Below are 25378 nucleotides of genomic sequence, written 5' to 3' on the forward strand. Positions count from 1 at the left end.
GATCTTCAAAACCGGGAGGTTGATTAACATATGCCTCTTCGTTTATAAAACCATTAAGAAATGCACTTTTGACATCCATTTGATACAATTTAAAGTTCATGAAACTAGCATATGCACACAATATACGTATAGCTTCTAACCTAGCAACTGGTGCAAAGGTTTCACCATAATCAATGCCCTCTTGCTGACTATAGCCTTGGGCTACAAGTCGAGCTTTGTTCCTAATTACATTTCCATGCTCATCTAGTTTGTTCTAAAAACCCACTTAGTTCCTATGGATTTTTGATTCCTAGGTTTAGGTACTAAATCCCATACCTCATTTCTTGTGAATTGGTCAAGCTCCTCTTACATGGCATTGATCCAATACTCATCATGCTCAGCATCAGCAAAGTTCTTTGGTTCATGAACTGATACGAAAGCAACGTTGCTAAGGAATTTCCTAAGCTGGTCTCTAGTCATTACTTTGTTGTTGGAATCATCAAGGATGGACTTTTCTGAATGTCCTCTTGGAATTTTTATCTCCTTGGGTAATGTTGAGTTGTTTGGAACAGGTGTTTCTACAATCTCTGCAGGAACAGATTGGTCAGCAAAGGTAATTTCAGTTTCGATTTTACCTTTGGTCAGTTCTTGTGCTGATGACTCAGCACATCCACTTTGGTCAGTATGAGCTGAGTTCAGCTCGTCCTCCATGGGTTGAGTTGTCTTACCTGCAGGGTCAGTTTCATCGAAATCCACATGGACTGACTCTTCTACAACTTGGGTTCTTTTATTATAAATTCTATATGCTTTACTGTTTGTTGAGTATCCCAAAAAGATCGCTTCGTCAGCTTTGGCATCAAACTTTGCCAGATTATCCTTAGTGTTGAGTATAAAACATTTACACCCAAAGGCACGAAAGTATCCAATATTGGGCTTTCGTCCTTTCCAAAGTTCATAAGGAGTTTTCTTTAATATGGGTCTTACCAAGGCCCTATTCAATATGTAACATGCTGTATTGACAGCTTCTCCCCAAAAATACTTTGGAAGCCTATTTTCACTCAGCATTGTCCTAGCAATTTCTACTATTGTCCTATTCTTCCTTTCAACAACTCCATTCTGTTGAGGAGTTCTAGGGGCAGAGAAATTGTGGTCAATACCATTAGTTTCACAGAATTCATCAAACAATTGGTTTTTGAATTCTCCACCATTATCACTTCTAATGTGAGCTACTCTTAGGTCTTTGTCATTTTCAAGCTTTTTTATTAATGTGGTAAACATCTCAAATGTCTCATCTTTGCTACTCAGCAAGATGACCCAAGTATACCTAGAGAAATCATCCACAATAACTAAGGAAAATTTCTTACCTCCCATGCTGAGTGGCTGGATAGGTCCGAAAAGATCCAAATGTAGTAATTCCAATGGTCTTTTGGTTGAGACAACCTTTTTACTATGAAAAGACTTTTTGGTTTGTTTACCTTGCTGACAAGCATTACAAAGTTGATCTTTTTCATACTTTAATTTGGGTAATCCCTCAACTAATTGCTTTCTAGCTAGTTTGGCAAGGAGGTCCATGCTAACATGCCCAAGTCTCCTATGCCTTAGCCAGGAGTTGTCCTCTTTAGACACTAAGCATATACTTTTTGAAAATTGTTTTTCCAAACTCAACATGTAAACATTTTCTACACGAGGGGCTGTTAAAATCAAATCATTTGTTTTTCCCTCGAGTATCTGACACTTAGTATCATCAAATATAACCTTCCTTCCACTCTTGCAAAGCTGAGCTACACTTAGAAGATTATATTTGAGACTTTTAACTAAGGAGACTGACTCAATTTTAGGGTTACCTCCGATAGTTCCTGAGCCAACTATCTTGCCCTTCTTGTTGTCTCCAAAGCTTACACTACCTCCTCGTTTAAGCTCTAGTGTGATGAACTGAGTTTCATCACCTGTCATGTGTCTTGAGCATGCGCTGTCTATATACCAGAGTTTTGATTTCTCCACGCATGTCAAGCTGACCTGCATTTTAAACTATTCGTTTTTAGGTACCCAATTCTTTTTGGGCCCTTTCTTGTTAGTGTAAACAGGTGCAAAGTCATATTTTAACTTGTGACGACATACTTTTGTAGTATGGCCACTTTTACCACAAAAGCCACACATAGTTAACCTTTGAGGGTGATGTTGAGTGTGGTCAGCATTGTTGTGCTGAGCATGCCAGCATACCTTGGTAGTATGACCTTTCTTACCACAGAAGTCACATTGGACAGTCTGTTTGTTGTGCCAGCACACAGCTTTTGTGTGTCCTTTCTTCCCACAACAGCTACATTGAGTAAACTGTTTATGCTGACCAGTACCTGAGTACTCAGCATGGGGTTTATTCTTAGTTGAACCTTTTATTTGGTTCTGTAAAGTTGTGACATCCTTTCTAAGTTTCTTTGACTCAGTTTGAACCTCCGTGACAAAATTACGTAAGATTTGCATGTTGGTATGTAAATCTGAGTTGTCCTGGAGAAGATAACGGAGGTCACTCAGCTTGACCTCCTCAATCTCATCGCAGCGCCTGCTGAGTGCCTTAATCTTTTTGTTACACTTCTTAGTTAGTGTATATAAGTCACTCAGGGCATTTACCATTTCGTTTCTAAGCAAAAGTAAGGATGTTACCTCATTGTTGTTTTCCTCCTGCTCAGAATCTCCAGAGAGGTCAGCTTGTTCAGATTGAGATTGGTCAGCTCCATCATCTACCATGAAACATATGTTGGCTGTTTCATTTTGCTCAGCTTCAGATGATGTCGACTCATCACTATCACTCCATGTGGCCACTATTGCCTTTTTGTTACCATTCTTATCTTTCTTCAGATTAGGACATCTTGACTTAATATGTCCAGTTTGATGGCACTCATAACATGTGACAGGCTTGGAGCTGTCCTTTTTGTGTCTGGTGTCACTGGACTCAGCTTTATATCCGTCTCCTCTCTTGTATGGCCGCTTACTATTTCTTTCACTTCTTCTGAACAACTTTTTCATTTTTCTAGTAAACATGGCCATTTCCTCATCATCAGTTGACTCAGCTTCTGTGGAGTCAGCTTTCATCACTAGTGATTTCTGTTTCTTATCCTCAGATTTTTCTTTAGCTTCAAAGTTTTTCATGGAAATTTCATGAGTCAGCAAGGAACCGATCAGCTCATCATATTTGTATGTGGTCAGGTCCTGAGCTTCCTCTACAGCTGTCTTCTTAGCTTGCCAGCTTTTGGGAAGACTTCGTAAGATCTTCTTCACTTGTTCTTCTTCAGTGAAATTCTTACCGAGTCTTTTAAGCTCATTTATTATGTTGGTGAACCTGGCATTCATTGCTGAGATGTCCTCATTGTCAGTCATCTCGAACAGCTCATACAATCGCATGTGTTGGTTCACTTTGGATTCCTTGACCTTGCTGGTGCCTTCATAAGTCACTTCCAGCTTTTTCCAGATCTCCTGTGCTGACTCACAACCTGAAATCTTATTGTATTCTGCAGCATCTAGAGCACAGTGAAGCATATTGATAGCCGAAGCATTATTTTGTAATTTTCTGAGGTCATTCTCTGTCCACTCAGTTTCACTCTTGATAACTTTCTCATTATCAACAGTTTTATAAGGTATATGTGGACCTTGAACTATTGCAAGCCATGCACTCATGTTTGTGGCTTGAATAAAGTTCTTCATCCTATTCTTCCAGAATGTATAATTAGACCCAAAGAATAGGGGAGGTCTAATGATTGATAATCCCTCAGGGAGTATCTGTGTTGTTTGGTTTCCTGGGAGGAAACGAGTACTATTCTCACCCATTTTTCGGGATCAGCTCAAGATTGTTAAATCTTTGAGTAGTGAGCTTAGGCTCTGATACCACTTGTTGGTCCCTAGTAATGAGTTCCAAGGGGGGGGGGGGGGGGTTAGGAACTAATGTAACTTTTTCACTTTTTAATTATGCTGAATTAATGTTATTTTAAGAGTTTGATAACTCAGCGTGTTGGTCAGCACGGGCGATTGATTAGTCAGACAGTTTTAGTTCTATGCTGACTAAGACTGCTTGACTTGAGAGTTGGGAATTGACACTTGAAAGGTCAGCTTCCAACTTAGCACTCAGATTTTACTCAGTTTCAGTTTTTACAATTTATAAGCTGAGTAAATACAACAAGCAACACATGCACACACACACACACACACACACACACACACATATATATATATATATATATATATATATATAGAAAGAGTTTAGAAGTTACTCAGCACGACTTATCCTGGTTCGGCCTCTCTGCCTACGTCCAGTCCCCAGTTCCTCCTAGGATTTTCAATCCAATACTGAGCTCTTTCAAGGTAGAGCACAAACCCTTTACAAGGCAGTGAGTATGCAAGAGTACGTCCTCTATTCGTCTACTCAGCTCCTACTAAGTACTACAACCCAGCACTTAGATTTTTCTACCACTGAATACTTACAACCAAGTACTCAGCCCAACACTCTCAATATTCCTATTGATCACACACTTGTTCTTTTTCAACTAAAGAACACCTTAGATGATTACAAAACAATCAATCTAGCATTTACACAGAGAATAGAAAAGTTGGTGTAAGATCTTTTTGTATTTGAGTGCTTTCAAGATTTTCTCTCTTGTATTTTTCTTTTGATACTTCGGCAAGTGATCCAAGAACTATCATTGTCCTTTTATAGATGAATTTCTGAAGATTGGATCATTTGAGATGATTTAGCCGTTAAGTCCAAAACGGCTCTTTTAGCAGACAGCTTCTGGTCAGCTTCAGACTGTTCCGCCATTCCCTTCCTCTGTTTTCTTCAGGCGTCAGGTTTTGTCTTCTTGCATCAGACTTGTCTTTTTGTGCCAGTTGTCTTTTACCAATAATCCATAGACCCATGATTCTTGGAATTAGTCTTCTGTGTATTTTCGAGGCTTCAATTATTGGTGCAGAAGATTGGCAGACTTTGTCCTTTAGTGAACGGATCCTTCATGCTGTCCTGACTGTCACTCAGCTTCATTCGTTATCTTTGAATGTTCAACTTCTATGCTGAGTTCCTTCTTAGTCAGCTTCGTTCTGTTTGTATAATTCTGAAGGAGTCTTCTAATTTAGTCAGCTTCGTTCTGGCAACTTTGAAGGAAGCTTCTGATGCTGAGTTCTACTTCACTCAGCTTCTATTCTTTCATGCTGAGTTCCGTTCCACTCAGCATTTGGCTTATGCTGACTTTTGACCTGTCTAACTTTATATATATTTGCACTCAATATTGAACAAACACATTAGTACAATTAAATCAAAGCATTTAAATTTAATTGCCTCTTAATCATGGATGATTTTGTCAAATCAAAATCTTGTGGAAAGGTGTTTCAACACTTCCAACGTCTTATTATGGATGAGAATGTCATCAAAGTAGACCACCACAAACTTCCCAATCACCGGACGCAATACTTGGTTCATCAACCTCATGAAAGTGCTCGGTGCATTAGTCATCCCGAATGGCATCACTAACCACTCATACAACCCATCACACGTCTTAAACGCCGTCTTCCATTCATCTCCCTCCTTGATCCGGATTTGGTGGTACCCACTCCTCAAATCAATCTTGGAAAAGACCTTGGACCCACTCAATTGATCAAGCATGTCATCAAGTCGGGGAATCTGAAACTTGTACCGAATAGTGATCTTATTGATGGCTCAGCTGTCCACACACATCCTCCACGACCCATCTTTCTTGGGTGTCAACAAAGCCGACACTGCACATGGACTCATGCTCTCCCTAACATAGCCCATTCTTATCAACTCTTCCACCTTCTCCTTCATCAATTCATTCTCTTTGGGACTCATCCGATAATGAGGAAGACTAGGCAAACTAGCTCCCGGCAAAAGATCGATATGGTGTTGGATGTCCCATAGGGGTGGTAGCCCATATGGTAACTCCTCCGGGAACACGTCACGGAACTCATTAATCAAATTCCTGACTTCTTCCGGAACTTCTTCCCCTTCGCTACCTACCCTCTCCGACGGTGTACTAGATTTCACCATCACTACATAGACCGTTTGACTTTCCTCACACTCGTTGATAAACGCTTTGTGAGTTGGGCAAATGATCAAGGTAGATTTCTTATTAGTCTTGGATTCCCCTACAAGAGGTCTGAGCACATAACGAATCTCGTCCTTCACAAACCGATAGGTGTTCTTTCTTCCGGCATGGGTAGCATCCCTATCAAATTGCCACGGACGTCCCAACAATAGGTGGCAAGCGTCCATCTCCACAATGTCACAATAGACTTCATCCCGGTATTCTCCTATCTCAAGAGGTACTCTACACCTTTGAGTGACTTTCAGCTCTCCGACGTTCTTGATCCACCCCACACTATGCGGACTAGGGTGTGCCTCAATGACCAATCCAAATCTCTTAGCCGCGGTGTCGCTAATGATGTTCTCTTGGCTGCCACTGTCGATGATCACATTACATTTCACCCCTTGCACTAGACATCGAGTTCAGAACAATTGATGTCTTTGGTCCATCTCCACTCTACTCGAGATCAAGAGTCTTCTCACCATATGTACAGCTTGCCCGCCATCATACTCTCCCTCATAGTCATCATCAATTGGGTCACAACAAACATCCCCTTCATCATCATACTCATCATCATCTTCATATCGCTAAACCATGTTGGCACTTCTCCTCTTGGGACACTCATTAGAACGGTGACCCGGCTCATTGCATCGGAAACATTTGAATGGAGCCGGTCTCGTATAGGGGTTGTTGCCCCTAGGGGGTTGTGTCGCCTTAAAAGGCCTCACATCTCCACTAGGTGCTTTCCCCGCACTTGGCCCCTTAGGGTCGCTTGAGCTTGCAATACCCTTGCCCTTATCAATCCCCTTGGGAGCTCCTCTCCGTCCATAAGTACCTTCCACACCGGCTCTTCTATAGCCTTCACGTCCCCTCAAACTCAACTGTGCCTCGGCCTTTAATGCTAAATTACGAGCATCTTGCACCCGAATCACCATTTGCATCCCAATCCGATCCTGGATGTTGTACCTTAATCCTTCAAGATACCTTGAAGTCTTTTGGCTTTCAGTTTCCGATAAGTTAGCCCTTGCCGAAAGCCGCAAGAACTCCGAGGTGTATTCGTGCACACTCCTTGCACCTTGTGAGCAATTCCAATAGGAACTATAAATGTATTGCTCGTAGTCGGGTGGTAGAAATCTTTCCCGCAACATCGATTTCATTTTAAGCCAAGATCTAATCGGCTCCCTTCCTCCTCTTCTTCTCCCTTCCTTCATATTATCCCACCAAACCGAAGCTCCTCCTTTCAGCTGGTAAGCTACTAAATGGACTTTCCGATCCTCCTGTATTCCCGCATAATCAAAGAACCGTTCCACCTCTAGCAACCAATTGAGGAAACCCTCTATGTCGAGTTCTCCTCCGAATGACGGTAAGTCAACTTTCAATTTGAAGGCGTCATCCCTCTCAAAGTTTCCACCGTACCCCATCCTCCTATTCGGTTCGCCCCCACATCTGCCTCTTTCATTACCCCGACCCACATACGGATCATTCAAACCAACATTCTCTCTCTCATAACCACCTACAACATCATTATGCACAATATCCATATTCCCGGCACGCACATGCGCGGGACCAACAACATCATTCACATGCACATCATGTCTAGGCCTATCATACATGGCATTATCATCAATCCTAATCCCCATATTCCTAGCAATCCTAGGCATATCGTAATCATCAAACAAGTCCCCATCACTATCGCTATCCGTATTTCTAATGATTACGGGATTAGTCCGCCTTACCTCTTGAACCCGAGGGTCCATGGTTTGGGGTGCATAAGTTCTCCTTGGTGGCGGTGTCGGTTGTTGGTCAAGTAGAGGGCGGGCTTGTTCGTCTTGCCGCCGGTGAGGTTCTCCGGTGAGGAGAACTTGATTGTTTCGACCTTCAAGCTTTAACCCTTCAATGGATAGAAGGATATCTCGGGTACTCATAGCATGTCTCTCGTCCAACGCCCTTAGAGATTCCGTTAGATGCTCCACCTTGCCTTCTAACGCTTCAACTCTTTGTTCCGTGGTTCCGGTGGCTTCGTTTGTGATACGCGGTTAAACCATTTCCGAGAAGAAGTCTCCGGGAAGGAAAACGACTCAGCTCTGATACCAACTGATGTAGATTGAAATCGACTGAAGGTTTTAATCGTAAACCAACAAAGAATACAAACTTCTCTAGCTAAACTAGAAGGTTGAATAAACCCAAATGGATAGAAATCCTTGCTCCAATGGAGGCTTAAGTTTTAATTCATCAAAAGTTAGTAAACATTACAAAGAGGAGGGTTTAAATACTCTCCAAAATAGCAAGAGAAAAGACCAAAAACCCATGAATAGGGTTTTAGGGCAAAGCATGTGCATAAGGGTAGGATAGGCAAGGAAAGAGTTCATGGTAGTTTAGTAATAATGGGTTGGTGGCAAAACAGTAAATAAACACCAACAGTAATGGTCCCCTCTTGGAAAGAACTTGGAAGAGAAGTATCCTCCCAGCAGAGTACACCCTGCGCCCCAAGGATTACGCCCCGCGTATTTGAGTCTCTAAACTTGCGGACACTCGATGATGTTCCTTACGCGTGGCGTCTACGAGACTACGCCCCGCGTAGTTGAGCTCCTGAACTTTGTGGTTCTGCGGGTTGGACTCCACGCGTGGCGTCCCAGGCGTACGCCCCGCGTACTTGACCTCCTGAGATGATTCTCGCTCGAAGTTGCTACCCGCGTACTAGTCGGGATGCCCCGCGTCCCTGAGTTACCTGACACTCCTTCGGAGACGGGACTCGCCACGCTTCGTGTCTTGCTAGGCACACCCCGCGTGCTCTGTTGATTGTCTTGGCTCTCGCCTTCCTTTGGTGGATTCTCCCGTGTTCCGCCTCGCTCCGGATTTGGGCTTAGTGAAAGGATGCCCTCATCAACATTATTAAAAAAACTTATATATTTGTTCGCACATTTTATATCAGTTGTATATCAATTAGTTAATAGAAACAAGAGTTTTGCATTTTTTTTTGCAATTCAAGAATTTCAGAATGAAATACCTTTAAATTGAACAAATTATTTCAATTTATTATTATTATTATTGTTTTCGCTCCAACACATGCATAAAATGAGCTAAAAATTATTCGAAAATTAAATCGTAGAATTAATTATAGTGGATGTGATATGTAATATAGGATAAAAATATACAATCTGTTATGATTCGTGTTTCAATAAAAAAGGCTATATATTTCCAACGAGTGTATAATTCTAGATTTGATACATGTCTATCGAGACGTTATATATCTCCAATAACATTAGAGCTCTTATTTTTATGCTGATCGCACGAACTATTTGCGAGTAAGAAGGATAATGAAAAGAAGGACATGGAACGTGTTCTGTCACGTGCGAGTGAGAGATGTAGCCAATTTAGCATGGGCCAAGTAATCCGCTCTGACGGAGATGAAGCAGGTTAATTAGGTAAATAGATTAGGTAAACCCATTTTTCCTAAGTATATAAGAACAATTAAGAAACCCTAACCCTAACCCTTGACGTAACATAATACATCGAACTTAGTTAGTTTGAATTAGAAAAACTTGCTTCCTCTCATCTCTTTGTGTCGCCATCGCCATCGCCACCCCCTTTCTATCTCTGTCCCATTCGTTTGTTCTTAATTTATGGATCATCGTATCTCCTCCCAATGTGTCATGGTGTAGTTGACTCGTGACTGCTTGTACACAATTAAGGTTAGTTCTGATGCTACAACCAACCTCAATGAATTTTGTACTATAAGAACTAATCCGCAAAACCATTTATGCGGCCGGATTATATATGTGATAATTCTAAAACATTTTTTCTCTGCAACAAAAAATCCGTAAATTCATTCCTTCTCTTTTTTCCCCAAATAAAAGTATCATCAGTTTCAAACTTTTCTTTTTAGTGGATCTACTTTGAGGAGGAAGAAGGAAGTTTGTCTATTTTTTTTCTCCTCACACCGGGTTGGGTTTGTGTCTTTTTTTGTTGTTATTTTCTTTTTAATTAGTGTTCATATATTTTTTGTATCTCTCTATTTGTCAGAATTGTATATGCTCCAAATTATTCTTTTATTTATACATTTTTCGGATTTAGCAAGAGCGGAAACGATTTATTTTATACGTAGATCAAGAGATCTATGTGGTTGCAACAAAAGAAATGACTCTGATCTGAATGTTCGAAAGGGCATGAATGATGAAGAACGAATTGCAGTTGCTCTTCTGCGGATTTGGATTTCCAATAAATATATGTTTCATTGTTTTGTGTGTGTGTGTTTTATACCTTTTTATGGGGGTTTCTTGCTCTTTATAGTCATTTTTGTCTCCTCGTGGATTTTGTAAGACTTTATTTGCTGTAGTTTTTTTTATTGTATTTGTACTAGCTTTCCATTAAAAAAAATAATTACTATATGGGTTGCATTTTTTGTTTTATAGAAATTATTTTTATTTTAATAGTAAATAATAATGAGCATAAATTTCAACATGGATTAGTTAACAGTCATTGAATTAGTCTGAAATACAGTAATAGTATACAAAAGAAAATATCCAAATTCAACAAAAAATTAATCACATTTTATAGAGAAACAAAAATTTGGATTTAATTAAAAAAAACATTTTCCAATGCTTTACCAAAGTCAAGCCATCGTAACAAGCTGTACTCCAGCCACATCTTTATTCCATACATTTTAAGGAAAAGTTAAAACGAAAAAAATAATGATTTAATTGGTGAATAAAAGTTATTTTTAGAAAAAAAAAAACATAATTAAACTCGGTTTGATCAATTATTTTTCCACATTAAACCATTGATTATGGAGTTTGTTATGGATCTAGCCCTTATTAAACTTTTTGATCGAATTTGGGAACGTAGAAGATCGATATAACGATTCTAATGTTAAAAATTGCAAAATGGGAGAGGAATATCGAGTTTGGAATAACCTACTGTAAATTTATTTTTGTAATTTCCTTTTACTTTCTCTATCTATCCTAGTCAATAAATTTTTATTTTTATTTATACACGTCAATAGGTCGAATCGCCCTAACAATGCATGCCGTCCAAAACTCACGAAAAAGTTCAATAAAGGCCCAATCCATAACAGAATCAATGATTAAGGATTCAATATGAAAAAATAATTGATCAGAGACTTGATCCTTAAAACATGTAAAGTTTGGGGACTTAATTATGTTTTTTTTTGTAGTTCTAATAGTAGTTATTATTTTATAGTTTTAATTTTTAAAAATCACTAAAAGAATAAGTATTTAGTAGATGAAACAAAGATTACTAGATCAAACAAGGATTTAATTTAAGTATCATTTACCTCTTCCATTAATATATATTTTGACCGACACATTAATTGATTACTAGATCAAACAAAGGATATTTTTTGAAAGCATCAAACAAAGGATTTAATTAATCATTTAGAACTTTATAATATTAATATTCCGAAAAGACAAATTAATGGATCTAAAAATCTCTTAGGCTAAAAGTATTATCTACATAATAAATTTTATTTGTGAGAGGGTAATTAAGGGGTGTTTAAAACACCTCAATCCGAGTCATCGTGCTAATTACTAAAAATAAAATAATATTAAAAATATATCTTTCTAGTCAAGTTAGAGTAATTTTATCTCGCTATCGACGTGGGACAATTTGAAATATACTTTTTAAGATTTTTCTGGTATCTGAGATAAGACAGAAGAAGGATCAAGGAAGCATTAGAAACCAGCAATCTTACTATAATGCTTAAAACAATAAAGTTAAAAGAAAAAATGATACCTGACGAGTATGAAAACGATGCATGTAAAGAGAATGTACATTTTCCTACACCATGCTCCTTTTTATTTATGGTGTGACAAGCAATACGTTCTGAATGAGCTTAATTTCACACGTTGGCCTCTCAATGAAGGAGGTTGGCTCAACCTCAAACAGTTTGTACCAACCCTAGCTATTATATGCAATTCTAGGCATACAATCGAGGTTGAATGTGTGTGATTCGGCTCTTTATCTGGTGCATGTGGCACTAGTAGTTACTTTTTTGGGATGAGCTATTTTATTAGTCCACGTGTTAGTCGTTTATCCACTATAATATTAACTATATAGAGTAATAAATGAGGGTTTAGTACTAGCAAACTAACCAATTTCTGAAATTATTAAAAAAAAATAAATATTTTGTTCACATATTCTGAATCAGTTGCATATCAGTTGGTTAACGAAGACAAAACTTTTGCCTCTTTTTTGCTTTTTCAATTTCAAAATGATTTGAAATGAAATACCTTTAATTTCTTAAAATATTTAAGTTTTTTTAAAATTTTTAGTCCAATACATGCTGAACACGTGTTAATGGGCGAGATTTGGAACTAAATGATACCTTAGCGATTTAAGAGCCAATTTTTCATTATTCTAAGTATTCATTATATTTAGGATTAGTTTCAAAGAAATGTCATGTGGTTTCACGTTGTTGCAGATCAATATCTGTGATTTTTTTTTGTTACAAAACGGAACCCTGTGGTTTGAAAAATTTTCATTTTTTATTGACTAAAGAAGTGTTTGTTTATTTCATTTTCACTTCATGTTTGCATTTTCATATTAAAAATTAGAGTTTAAGTGTTTGGTTAGAGATCTGATGGTTGCCTTTTATACCGGAAAAGTAGCTATTTACAAAAACAGGGGATCCGTGCTTTTCCAGCTAGCACTAGCAAATAGCAAACAACAAATGACAAACAACATGTAAACTAAGCAGATCCTCAGCAATTCTAGATATCATTAAAAAATTTAATTTAAATATTTTATTTACTCGTTTTGAATTAGTTGCATATCAATTGATTAAAAATAAAACTTTTACTTTTTTTCCTTTTGATTTCAAAATGAGTTTTGAAATGAAATACTTTTTAAATTCGATAAAATATTTAAATTTTATTTTATTTTAGTCCAATATGTGTTAAAAAAAAAGTGGCCATATTGGATCTAAATGATACCACATTTGTATATGTATATTCAGTGCCGGATCTTGAGAGAATTGACATAAACGGCCATCTAGTACCTACGATTTAAGAGGCTTCTTATCCAATTTTTTTATTACAATAATTATATCGAGCTTTCAATTATTAAAAATTATGCTTATAAATAATTATTATCTAAAATCTGAACTAATAGTAATCAAATATATATAAACATAAGAATATAGTCAATTAAAATAGAATCGAAAATCAATAAGAATAATACGCACTGTCTTTTTTTTTTTTAATTCCCGTAACAATAAGGGGTCTCTAAAATTTGTTAACAACTTATCACTTAACAACAAGAGGAAGAGATAAAAAAAAACTTTGTGGTTTGTCCAATTTACAGACACAATCCGATAGTTCAAAAAATTGCAAAACATGACTTTTGGTTTGTGCAATTTACAATTAAAGTATGTGTGCCAATTTTTTGATCAAAAAATATTTTGCTAATTTACAAAATCAAAATTTTTAATTTCTATAAATCGTTTATTTTTATTTTTATAAATACCACTCTAATTGTTTTTTTTTTCTTTTATGAATGCTTAGGTTTACAACTGCACAAAGCATAAACGACTACTTGTAAGTTTTTAAACCACGAAACTGTATTTGCAAAACGTGCAAATTACATATGATCTTTTTTATATACTTTAGGATAATAATAATATAGCTTCTAACTGTTTCGTTCTTTTTACATATTACCACTAAGGTTTTATTTTTTCTTATCTTTAAAATTAATAATTCAAGTAGATTATTTTTTCTATTTTAGGCCATAGTTGGTAAGGACAAAGAAGAGTTCCATTTTTCCAAAACTTATTATTTTTGACTTCATAACTCTGTCACGAATTTCTTTTTTCTTCATTATCTTGTTTGTATATATGAAAAAAACTAAAATTCTTTCCACAAAAAACGCGGTTTCCTGAAATTTATATTAAAAATGTGAAAAATATTAATAAATCCAAACAAAACTTGACATTTTCTGATTTCTTCTTCTTCTGGATATATGAACTAAATTGGAATAAAAAGAAAGTAGTGGGGACCCATCTATAACAAGTTGACAAGAAAAATATAAAATTTGAATTCAGTAAGATTTGGTAGCATATTAATAGTATAATCCAGGCTGTTATATATAATATATTCATTAAATAAACATATTTACTACAATAATGATTCCTCAAGAATCACTATATAAAGGGGTTAAGTTGAGTTGAAGATACAAAACATCATATCTAAAGATGGGAACCCGAGGACAGTATCCCGGACAATTTTCTTCAATGTTTTTTGCTATAGTTTTTTGCTTTGTAGCTACTACTGTCTTGGCTGATTACAAGCCTTATATTTATGCTTCTCCACCTCCTCCCGAGAAATCACCACCTCCTCCATATCATTACAGTTCTCCTCCACCTCCGAAGAAATCGCCACCACCTCCGTATCATTACAGTTCTCCTCCACCACCGAAGAAGTCGCCACCACCTCCGTACCATTACAGTTCTCCTCCACCACCGAAGAAGTCGCCACCACCTCCGTATTATCATTACAGTTCTCCTCCACCACCCAAGAAGTCGCCACCACCTCCATATCATTACAGTTCTCCTCCACCTCCAAAGAAATCACCACCTCCACCATACCACTACAGCTCTCCTCCACCCCCGAAAAAGTCACCACCTCCACCATACCACTACAACTCTCCTCCACCACCCAAGAAGTCGCCACCACCTCCGTACCACTACAGTTCTCCCCCACCTCCTAAGAAATCACCACCTCCACCATACCACTACAGCTCTCCTCCACCCCCAAAGAAGTCACCACCCCCACCATACCACTACAACTCTCCCCCACCTCCTAAGAAGTCACCACCCCCACCATACCACTACAGCTCTCCTCCACCTCCCAAGAAATCACCACCCCCACCATACCACTACAGTTCTCCTCCACCTCCCAAGAAATCACCACCCCCACCATACCACTACAGCTCACCTCCACCTCCTAAGAAGTCACCACCCCCACCATATCATTACAGCTCACCTCCACCCCCTAAAAAGTCACCACCACCTCCATACCACTACAGTTCACCTCCACCCCCTAAGAAGTCACCACCACCTCCATACCACTATAGCTCACCTCCACCCCCAAAGAAGTCACCACCACCTCCATACCACTACAGCTCACCTCCACCCCCAAAGAAGTCTCCACCACCTCCATACCACTACAGCTCACCTCCACCCCCTAAGAAGTCACCACCACCACCACCATACCACTACTCATCCCCTCCACCCCCTAAGAAGTCACCACCACCTCCATACCACTACAGCTCACCTCCACCTCCTAAGAAGTCACCACCACCTCCATACCACTACAGTTCTCCTCCACCCCCAACTCACTCTCCTCCCCCATACTACTACATGTCTCCACCACCTCCAACCCACTACTAAACACAATATCAAATCAAATTGTAGCAAAACAATGAGAGTTAATAATCCTTCCTATCAAGGTTTAATTATTAGTCGGTGATTTACGTGTGTAATAAGGTTAAAAGGAAGATCCATTGTGAATTATTTTGTGTAATCAATATTAATTGTACTATTGATTTTCTTTTATGCAATGCAACAATAAATTTTTTGCAACTATCTTTCAGTTTTTTTTCTTCTCTGATGGTAAAACTAATTTGTTTCTTACTTGAATTCCAAAAATAATTTCAGTTTTCTGCAGATATTATTAATGAGTCTTCAGATATCGAAAACGTTTTTAGATTTAATATGAATTATGATTATAATAACTTTTTTTTTTTTTGTTACACAGACGTATCATGCATGAAAGATAGACGAAAATTAGCCATGCTAAAGAATATTTTATAATTTTCTAAAAAAAAAATATGTATTTTATAATCATTTTTAGCTTTAATTTTCATATTATTATGATTATCGTAGTCACATCTCATATGGTCCTGACCTTTTAAGGAATTGAAAAGGACCCTTCGTAGGATCAGTGTAATATGCGAATATAATAATAATAAGAATAAATCTATATAATTTTTTTTTAATGATAATAATAATATAAATATCTGAACGTCAAAGTAGTATTATCATTTTATTTTGTTTGATAAATAATTTGCATTAGTATAAACTTAATATAAGTAATTTTATCATCTACTTCAAATTCTTGAAGTCCCTTGGCTCAAGTTTAACCACAACATTTTATAGGAAATGCAAATTTAATCATAACGTATAAAATGATATAAATTTAAACTTACCTTTTTTAAACAAGATCAGTTTTAGTCTTGCGTTACCGAAAATTTAAAAAGATGAGTTGTTACACCGGACCTTCCAAACAAGTTTGTCAATAAATTGAAGCAGTTTCGTATACTTTTTATTGGTTATTTGTAACTATATTAATAACACATTAAATATTTTAGATACTTTGAAAAAACCTGTGATTGATTTATATGTAGCAGATTTAGTTGTTTGCATTTTAACAGTTTTTTTTTTTTTTTTTTTTTTTTTTTTTTTTTTTGTAATTGTATTAGTAACACACTAAAATAAATATCTTCCATATAATTAATGTTTGGAAAGACTGAAGTAACAATTAAATAATAGTCAAACCGATCTTTTATACTTTTTGATAATATAGGACTAAAATTACTCTTGTTTGAAAATGTCATAGTTAAATTTACACAATTTCATACATTAAAACTAAATTTGTAGTTCCTTTGAAACTTTAGACACGTGTAATATCATACATATTGGAGCCCATAACTAAGAAGCCCAACTCACCACATTTTCAAGAGAAAATTATATATAAAATCAATTTTGAAATTTTTATTATGCTTTTATCAAATATGAAAGGTTAATGAATTTTATTTAAAATAAAAGAGAAAGCTGAGTGATTTTATGTTTGATTTTGAAATTCAAAAGCGTTAAAGTAAGTAAATCAAACTTGAGATATCGTATTGGCTATGCGAGGCAATACTTATCCTTTAAAATATATTTTGTATAGTGAATTAGACCTTTATTTATATGGTGTTAAAGTCTTGTGTTTACTTTTTTTCTTACTATTTTCTATCAAAATCTTCTAATCTTCCTCTCTCTTGTGGATCTAATTTAAGGAGAAAGAAGGAAGTTCTTTCTTCCTCCTATTGTTGGGTTAGGTTTACTGTTTTTTTCTTTCTTTTTAGACTGTGTTTATATATTTTATTAGATCTCTTTATCCGTTTGAATTGTATCTACTATCTATTATTCTGCTATTTATACATTTTTCGGATTTAGCAAGAGCGAAAACGATTTATTTTATACGTGGATCAATATATCTGCGTGGTTGCAATAAAAGAAAGGACTCAGATCTGAATGTTCGGAAGGGTCTAAATGATGAAGATTCAATTGCAGTTGCTTTTCTGTGGATTAGGATTTCAATGAAGTATATGTTTTTGTTTTTCTGTGTATTTTATACCTTTTATGGCTTTTTATGCTCTTTGTAGTCGTTTTCGTCCCATTGTGGATTTTATAAGGTTTTTTACCTTTTCTGTTTCTTGTTGTACTTGTTCTTTTCATATTTAATGAAAATGTATGCATTTTCATAAAAAAAAAGTCGTGTGTTTAATCTTGCAACACTCATATATAAATACATAAATAGGGATAGGGACCAAATTTAACCCTAACTTTTTGGAGGAAGTGTAAATTTGGCTCTAATACAAAATTTGTACAAATTTAACACTAACGTTTACAAGCAAGATCAATTTTACTCATATTTAATGGAAATTTTGTACGAACTAGTTTGATATTTATTTGACTCCAATATCACACTTTTTAAATAAGTTTGTCGACACTACTAGAAAATAGCCGATCTCTGACGGAAATTTCCGTCAGAAATCGAACCGTCAGAAAACAGGTGTACTGACGGAATTTTGAGGTCCAGATAATACCTCGAGAGAGGAAGGAATGTTTCATGACAAGGAGTTTTTCTGCATAGAAAGAAGATTGGACAATGTGCCGAAGTTGTCTAGAATTAGTCCTTCCAGATGATTGAAAGCAACATTAATATGTCGAATCTTGGAGCAGATAGATATATTAGAACGAATGGTACCCAGAAATGAATTATTTTCCAGCCTTAGTGTTTGCAATGTAAACCTAAAGTTGGAGACAACATATGAATATCTAACGCACTCAGGTTGCCGAAAAGAACCCCTCAAAATTGATACACGTTGAGTAAATTTTTTTAGCGTTTCTTACAATTCTTGAAAAGATATATTTACTGTTCTGAACATAAATGTAAATTAAGATCTTGTGCCTTTTTACTAATAAGAATTTATCCCAATAGGATTCCTAATCACATACTGCCAGAAAGAAATGTCAAATCCGATCCACCCCAATTCACATAACATAAGAAAAGCTTCATATCATATCATGGATAATATAGGTCTTTTAGAATGATGATAGAGCAGGAGTATCAGCAAAATATAATATGAAACATGAGAAGACAAACTCAAAACCATTTGGATCTAACATAACAAGTTATACCACAACTCCTCTTTCTCAAAATATCTGAACTCCAACCATTAACCGATAGGAGGAAGAAGGTACAGGGGAAGAATCAAAGGGGTTCAAGCGATTTGACTGAGAGAAGGGGGTTCTGGCAGAAGGTGATGAAGAATGACTCTACATCGTGAAAAACTTGACTGCGATGCAATGAAATTAAAGAAAAACCCTAATCGAAGCTCAGAGAGAAGCTTTAGAGAGAAAATAGAAGCGGCGTTTAGAGAGAAGCTCTCTATCAGCGTTTAAGCAGAAGGGGTTTAATGAGGTAAAAACCCTAATAATATGTATATATATTTTTGTTTTATTTAATTATTTCTGTAAAAAATATTTAACTAATTATTTTAACTTTATTACCTTTTAAAAACATTGTGACGGAAAACGTCACAATTAACATCACAATGTATTTGACGAAATTTTTCCCATCTATTATTACGTCTCCATGTATGGCGGGAAAACTCCCGCCATTTTAGTTTGACGGATTCTTCCATTCCGTCTAGACATACCGTCTCACAGTGCGACTGAATTCCATCAGAAATTTCAGACGGAAAATCATTTCGTCAGAACATTCCATCAGAGATTTGGATTTTTCTAGTAGTGCGATAAACTAAAACCACTGTTCAAAACGAAGGCTGCCTGGACCGCCTAGACCCCGCCTAGGTGCTCGAAATTGAGAATCCGTCGTAATTTTCTCCAACTAGTCCCTCTAGGCGTTTTATTGATTCCTATGTGCTCCGTCTAGACCGCATAGGTACCGCCTAAGCGACAATGAACAAAAACATTTTTTTATTATTGTGAACCTATTTTTTTAGTTTATTATAGTTCAATTTGAAGTTGTTTTAATGATATTGTTGTTGAAATGTTGATGTTTGCATATTTTTAAAGATATATGTTACAAATATACATGTTTTTCTATATTAAATAATTTTATATTATTATTTTTAGGTAATATAATACATATTTTAATTGAATTTATATAATAATTTGTTAATTAACAAATAAAAATACAAAAATACAAATCCGATTAATCTCCGATTAATTCCGACTAATCCCCGATTAATCCCTGAGGGCTCTGTCCGCCCGACTAGCGCCTAATGTTTTTTACAACCTTGACTGAAACAGTTTCGTAAAATTTGGTTGGTTAGTTATAACTATATTCATAAAACGGTAAACATTTTAGATACTTTGACAAGTTTTGTTTGATTAACTTATTTGTTAGCATTTTAATTTTTTTTTTTTTTGTAATTGTGTTAGCAACATATTAAATATCTTAGACATAATTGATATTTAAAAGATCCGAAATGTAAGAATTAAATAACAGTCAAAATAACATTTTTAAATTTTCGGTAATGTAAGGATCAAATTTATTTTACTTAAAATAATTAGAAATTTGTACAATTCCATACGTTACGACAAAACCTACACTTTCTTCAAAACATTATAGTAAAATTTGTTCCTTATCTCTACGTAAATATGTAGATTAGATCAATTTTAACGTGAGAGAATTTCGAATTTCAATATGTCAGGCTTCTCTCTTGTCTTTCTTTCTATCTGACAGTTTGTAATATTATTTGCTTTTGAGTTTTTAAATTCCCTAACCACTCAATTTTATTCTCTTCTATTTTCTTTATTTTATAGATCTGGTTTGTTATTGTCTAATTAAGAAGAAAAAAGAGGGTTTGTCTTCTTTCTCATCCACCGTTTCTATTCTTCTAGTTTTTTTCTGGTTTGATTTCATATATCTTATCGTATCTCTTAATCGGCTTGATCTACATCTGTTGTTCATCATCTTTTCATTTGTAACTTTTTCTGATTTAGCGAGAGCGGAAATGGTAGATCTCATCCGTAGAACACTAGATTTACGGGATTGTAAGAGAAAGAATTCAGATCCAAAAATTCTGAATGGTATAAATGGAAAAGTCAGGACTACAGTTGTTTCTCTGTGAATTTGGAGTGGCGGGCAGTATATGTTCCATTTGTGGTTTTGTTTTAGCGGTACCTTTAATGGTTTTTTTTTATTTTTTTTTATTTTTAAATCTTTGTAGTTTATTTCTTGCATTCGTACATCATGTATTAAGCATAGTCAATACTTATCTAATGTTTTATTTCTTATTGTTTTCATGTTATCATTGTATCATATTATATTATCTAATGAAATTTTAGCAAAAGACGTGAGAGAATTTCTCAATTCGTATTATTTTCATCATTATTATCATTGTGTTTGGTTGAACATCAAAAATCACACATAAATATTGTTCTTTGGAAAATAAAATTTTTAATTTTCCAAGTTTAACAATTCTATTTTTTTCGTGAAACATAAATAATACTAATAGCATTTTTTAAAAAAAAAATTAAAAAATATATTAACATAGTTTTTTTTGATAGAAATACTTATATCTTTAATAAATGAACAATCAAGTACAACAAGAAAAACACAAGGAATGAAACCTTACAAGAATCATAAAGGCACTAAAACGACTACAAAGAGCAAAAATAACCATAAAAGGTATTAAACACATAATAGAACAAGAAAATATATACTTCTCGTAATTCCAAATCCATAGAAAAGCACCCGCAAACCAGTCATCATCATTTAAGTCGATCTGAACATTCGGATGTGAATCCTTTCTTTTATTGCAACCACGTAGATCTATTGATCTACGAACAAGATAAACCGTTTCCGCTCGTGCTAAATTCAAAAAGGGTATAAACGAAAGAATAATGGAGAGCCGATACAATCAGACGAATAAAGAGATCAGATGAAGTATATAAACACAGACAGAAAAAAAAAACAATAAAAGAAAAAAATACAGTAAATCTAACCGGTGGAAGGAGGAAGAAGGAAGATAAACTTCACTCTTCCTCTTTAAAGTAGATTCACAAAATATGAAAAGTTATGTATTTGATAGATGACGAGGGTTTGAAAAAAGAGAGGAAAAAGATGAGAAGAAACTAGAAGGAGAGAGGAGGGAGGAGGGAGTTGGACATATATTAACATAGTTGAATTTTCAAACATATAGTTTTTAAATTTTTGTAATTTACTCACATGAATAGCTAAGCATTAAATGTATATGTACTATCAATACTTAGTTGAATGAAATATACACCAAATTATTTATCAATAATTTTTAATCACATCATCATACCTAATCAATTAAATTAATGAACGTAATCAAATTATAAAATTATATAATTTTATTCTCACATTATAAATTGACAATTGTACAGAGATGCTATTGTCTGAAATAATCAATCATAACCCATGTGCTTAAGTATAAAGGGAAATTTATATAGAAATTTACATTTGAAAATTTATCTATAATGATATGAAATAACAATTTAAATAATTTTAAACTAACTAAATTATTATTTTTAATATAATTTAAGAATTAGATTTTATAAATTAGAGAACTAAAATATATTTTTTGTAGGATTTATGATTTATAAATTGGGATCTAAAATTAATAAATTAAGATATAAAATCATATTTATTTATAGTAAGTTATATAGTAGTCATAATTGAGAAATAATTTACAAGTGTCTTATAGTGTAAAATAAATTTATCTAAATGTCATATATGTTGATTTTTTTAAAATACTGTTTTTTTTTCTATAAATGAATAACTGAAAATTTGATAAAAGTAAGAATAAGGTTATGATATTATGATATATTGGAGTTTAAAATCATATGATTTTTTTTTTATAGATATAACTTAAAATTGAAATCTGATTTTTTAATGTAATTACTTCTATAGAAAATAGTGATGTATTGAAAATTAGGTTTTGTAATATGATTTAAGTGTAATTTTATAATTAAATATAATATTCATCTATAAAGTCCAAGTATATATTCGTAATTGTAATTAGGCTAACCTATAAGTATATTTAAAAAAACTCCAACCTTTAACATAACATAATATAATAAGTCTATATCTAACGGTGAATGAGCAAATTCACTTGCTCATTAAAGTGCATGTGAAAATTCCTGAATATAACAAATCTAATTACTGTAAAGATATCTCCCTCTCCTCCCTTGTACCCTCGTCGTTGCCCTCTCTCTCTCTCTCTCTCTCTCTCTCTCTCTCTAGAAAAGATATATTGCCTTATGAATTAGAATGACAGTGGCGAGCAATATAGAAGGGTGATTAGGCTTTTTCTAGAATAGTTGAGCGACTTACCGGTTACCTCCCCCGTTTTCTGTTATGAAATAGAGCTTAGGTTCGACACACAAATAATTAATAGTAAACATGTAGAAGAAATGTATTAAGAGTAAATTAGTCATTTTAATAATCTAATTAATATTACATTAATCTTGATGAAAAAACATAAACGACGTATAAAAAAAACGAAAAGAATAGCATTCATAGCGTTAAAGATAAAATTACTTTTAATTGACAATTAAAAAAATGTATTTTTTTTATGTTATTATCTTTAAAATTAATAATTCAAGCAGACTAATTTTTGTATTTTAGGCCATAGTTGGTAAGGACAAAGAAGAGTTCCATTTTTCCAAAACTTGCACATTATTTTTGACTTCATATCTCTATCAAGAATTTCTTCATATTATTTTCTTCATTATCTTGTTTGTATATGGGGAAAAAAAACTAAAATTCTCTCAATGAAAACGCGGTTTGCCCTTACATTTATATTAAAATTAATGTGAAAAATGTCAAATACACAAAACTTGACATTTTCCTAAAATTTCTTTTTGATATATGAATTGAATTCGAATAAAATAAGTAGTGGGAAACCATCAATAAGCAGTCGCAAGACAAGAAAAATATAATATTGGAATTTCAGTAGGATTTGGTACATTATTAATGGTATAATCCAGGCTGTTATATATAATATATTCATTAATTAAACATACTTATTACAACAATGATTCCTCAAGAATCACTATATAAAGGGGTTTAATTGAGTTGAAGATACAAAACATCAAACAAAACATCATACCAAAGAATGGGAACCCGGGGACAATATCCCGGGCAATTTTCTCTAATGTTTTATGCTGTAGTTTTTTGCTTTGTAGCTACTTCGGTTTTGGCTGATTATAAACCTTATGTTTATGCTTCTCCACCTCCACCACAACATGTAAACTATCCACCTCTTCCAGAGAAATCACCACCTCCTCCGTATCATTATAGTTCTCCTCCATCACTGAAGAAGTCGCCACCACCTCCGTATCATTACAATTCACCTCCTCCTCCTAAGAAATCTCCACCACCTCCATACCATTATAGTTCACCTCCACCTCCTAAAAGGTCTCCACCTCCTCCATACCATTATAGCTCTCCTCCGCCTCCGAAGAAATCACCACCACCTCCGTACCACTATAGTTCGCCTCCACCTCCTAAGAAATCGCCACCCCCACCATACCACTACAACTCTCCTCCACCTCCGAAGAAGTCTCCACCACCTCCATATCATTACAGTTCACCTCCACCTCCTAAAAAATCACCACCCCCACCATACCACTATACCTCTCCTCCACCGCCAAAGAAGTCTCCACCTCCACCATACCACTACAGCTCACCTCCACCCCCGAAGAAATCTCCACCACCTCCATACCACTACAGCTCACCTCCACCTCCTAAGAAGTCTCCACCACCTCCATACCACTACAACTCACCTCCACCCCCTGTGAAGTCTCCACCACCTCCATACCACTACAATTCACCTCCACCTCTTAAAAAGTCTCCACCGCCTCCATACCACTACAGCTCACCTCCACCCCCGGTGAAGTCACCACCACCTCTATACCACTACAGCTCACCCCCACCTCCTAAGAAGTCACCACCACCTCCATACCACTACAGTTCACCTCCACCCCCTAAAAAGTCACCACCACCTCCATACCACTACAGCTCACCTCCACCCCCAATGAAGTCTCCACCACCTCCATACCACTATAGCTCACCTCCACCCCCAGTGAAGTCTCCACCACCTCCTTATCACTACAGCTCACCTCCACCTCCTAAGAAGTCACCACCACCTCCATACCACTATAGTTCACCTCCACCCCCTAAAAAGTCACCACCACCTCCATACCACTACAGCTCACCTCCACCCCCAGTAAAGTCACCACCACCTTCATACCACTACAGCTCTCCTCCACCCCCTAAGAAGTCACCACCACCTCTATATCACTATAGCTCACCTCCACCTCCTAAGAAGTCTCCACCACCTCCATACCACTACAACTCATCTCCACCTCCGGTGAAGTCTCCACCACCTCCATACCACTACAATTCACCTCCACCTCCAAAAAAGTCACCACCACCTCCATACCACTATAGTTCGCCTCCACCCCCTAAGAAGTCACCACCACCACCATACCACTACAGCTCTCCTCCACCCCCTAAGAAGTCACCACCACCTCCATATCACTACAGCTCACCTCCACCCCCAGTGAAGTCTCCATCCCCTCCATACCACTACAACTCTCCTCCACCACCAAAGAAGTCTCCACCACCTCCATACCACTACAGCTCACATCCACCACCGACGAAGTCACCACCACCTCCATACCACTACAACTCACCTCCACCCCCAACTCACTCTCCTCCCCCATACTATTACATGTCTCCACCACCTCCAAGCCACTACTAAACATACTATCAAATCAAATTGAAGCAAAACAATGAGAGTTAATAATCCTTCATATCAAGGTTTAATTATTAATTGTTGATTTACATTGTGTGTAATAAGGTTAAAAAGGGGGATCCATTGTGAATTATTTTTGTCTAATCAATATTAATTGTACTATTGATTTACTTTTATGCAATGCAACAATAATTTTTTTGCAACTATTATTCAATTTT

At 35.7% G+C, this 25378-nt stretch overlaps 1 protein-coding gene across 1 annotated transcript; it reads left to right on the forward strand.

Annotated features, from left to right (window-relative positions):
• The first annotated feature begins 14226 nt into the window (after positions 1–14226).
• On the forward strand, positions 14227–25363 carry LOC136217067 (extensin-2-like). Its single transcript, XM_066003648.1, has 3 exons — positions 14227–15457; positions 20374–20497; positions 23483–25363. Exons 1-3 carry the CDS (start codon positions 14266–14268, stop codon positions 25164–25166), a joined length of 3000 nt encoding a protein of 999 aa, XP_065859720.1. The 5' UTR covers positions 14227–14265; the 3' UTR covers positions 25167–25363.
• The last annotated feature ends 15 nt before the right edge of the window (positions 25364–25378 follow it).

The sequence above is a fragment of the Euphorbia lathyris genome, chromosome 1 (genome assembly GCF_963576675.1).
Source record: "Euphorbia lathyris chromosome 1, ddEupLath1.1, whole genome shotgun sequence".
In the NCBI taxonomy this organism is placed as follows: Eukaryota; Viridiplantae; Streptophyta; class Magnoliopsida; order Malpighiales; family Euphorbiaceae; genus Euphorbia; species Euphorbia lathyris.

Coding starts and splice junctions, on each gene's coding strand:
- LOC136217067 (XM_066003648.1), top strand. CDS start 14,266: ATGGGAACCCGAGGACAGTATCCCGGACAATTTTCTTCAATGTTTTTT. Junction 15,458..20,373: donor TCCACCACCTCCAACCCACT/ACTAAACACAAT, acceptor TTTCTGATTTAG/CGAGAGCGGAAATGGTAGAT. Junction 20,498..23,482: donor AGGACTACAGTTGTTTCTCT/GTGAATTTGGAG, acceptor ATTGAGTTGAAG/ATACAAAACATCAAACAAAA.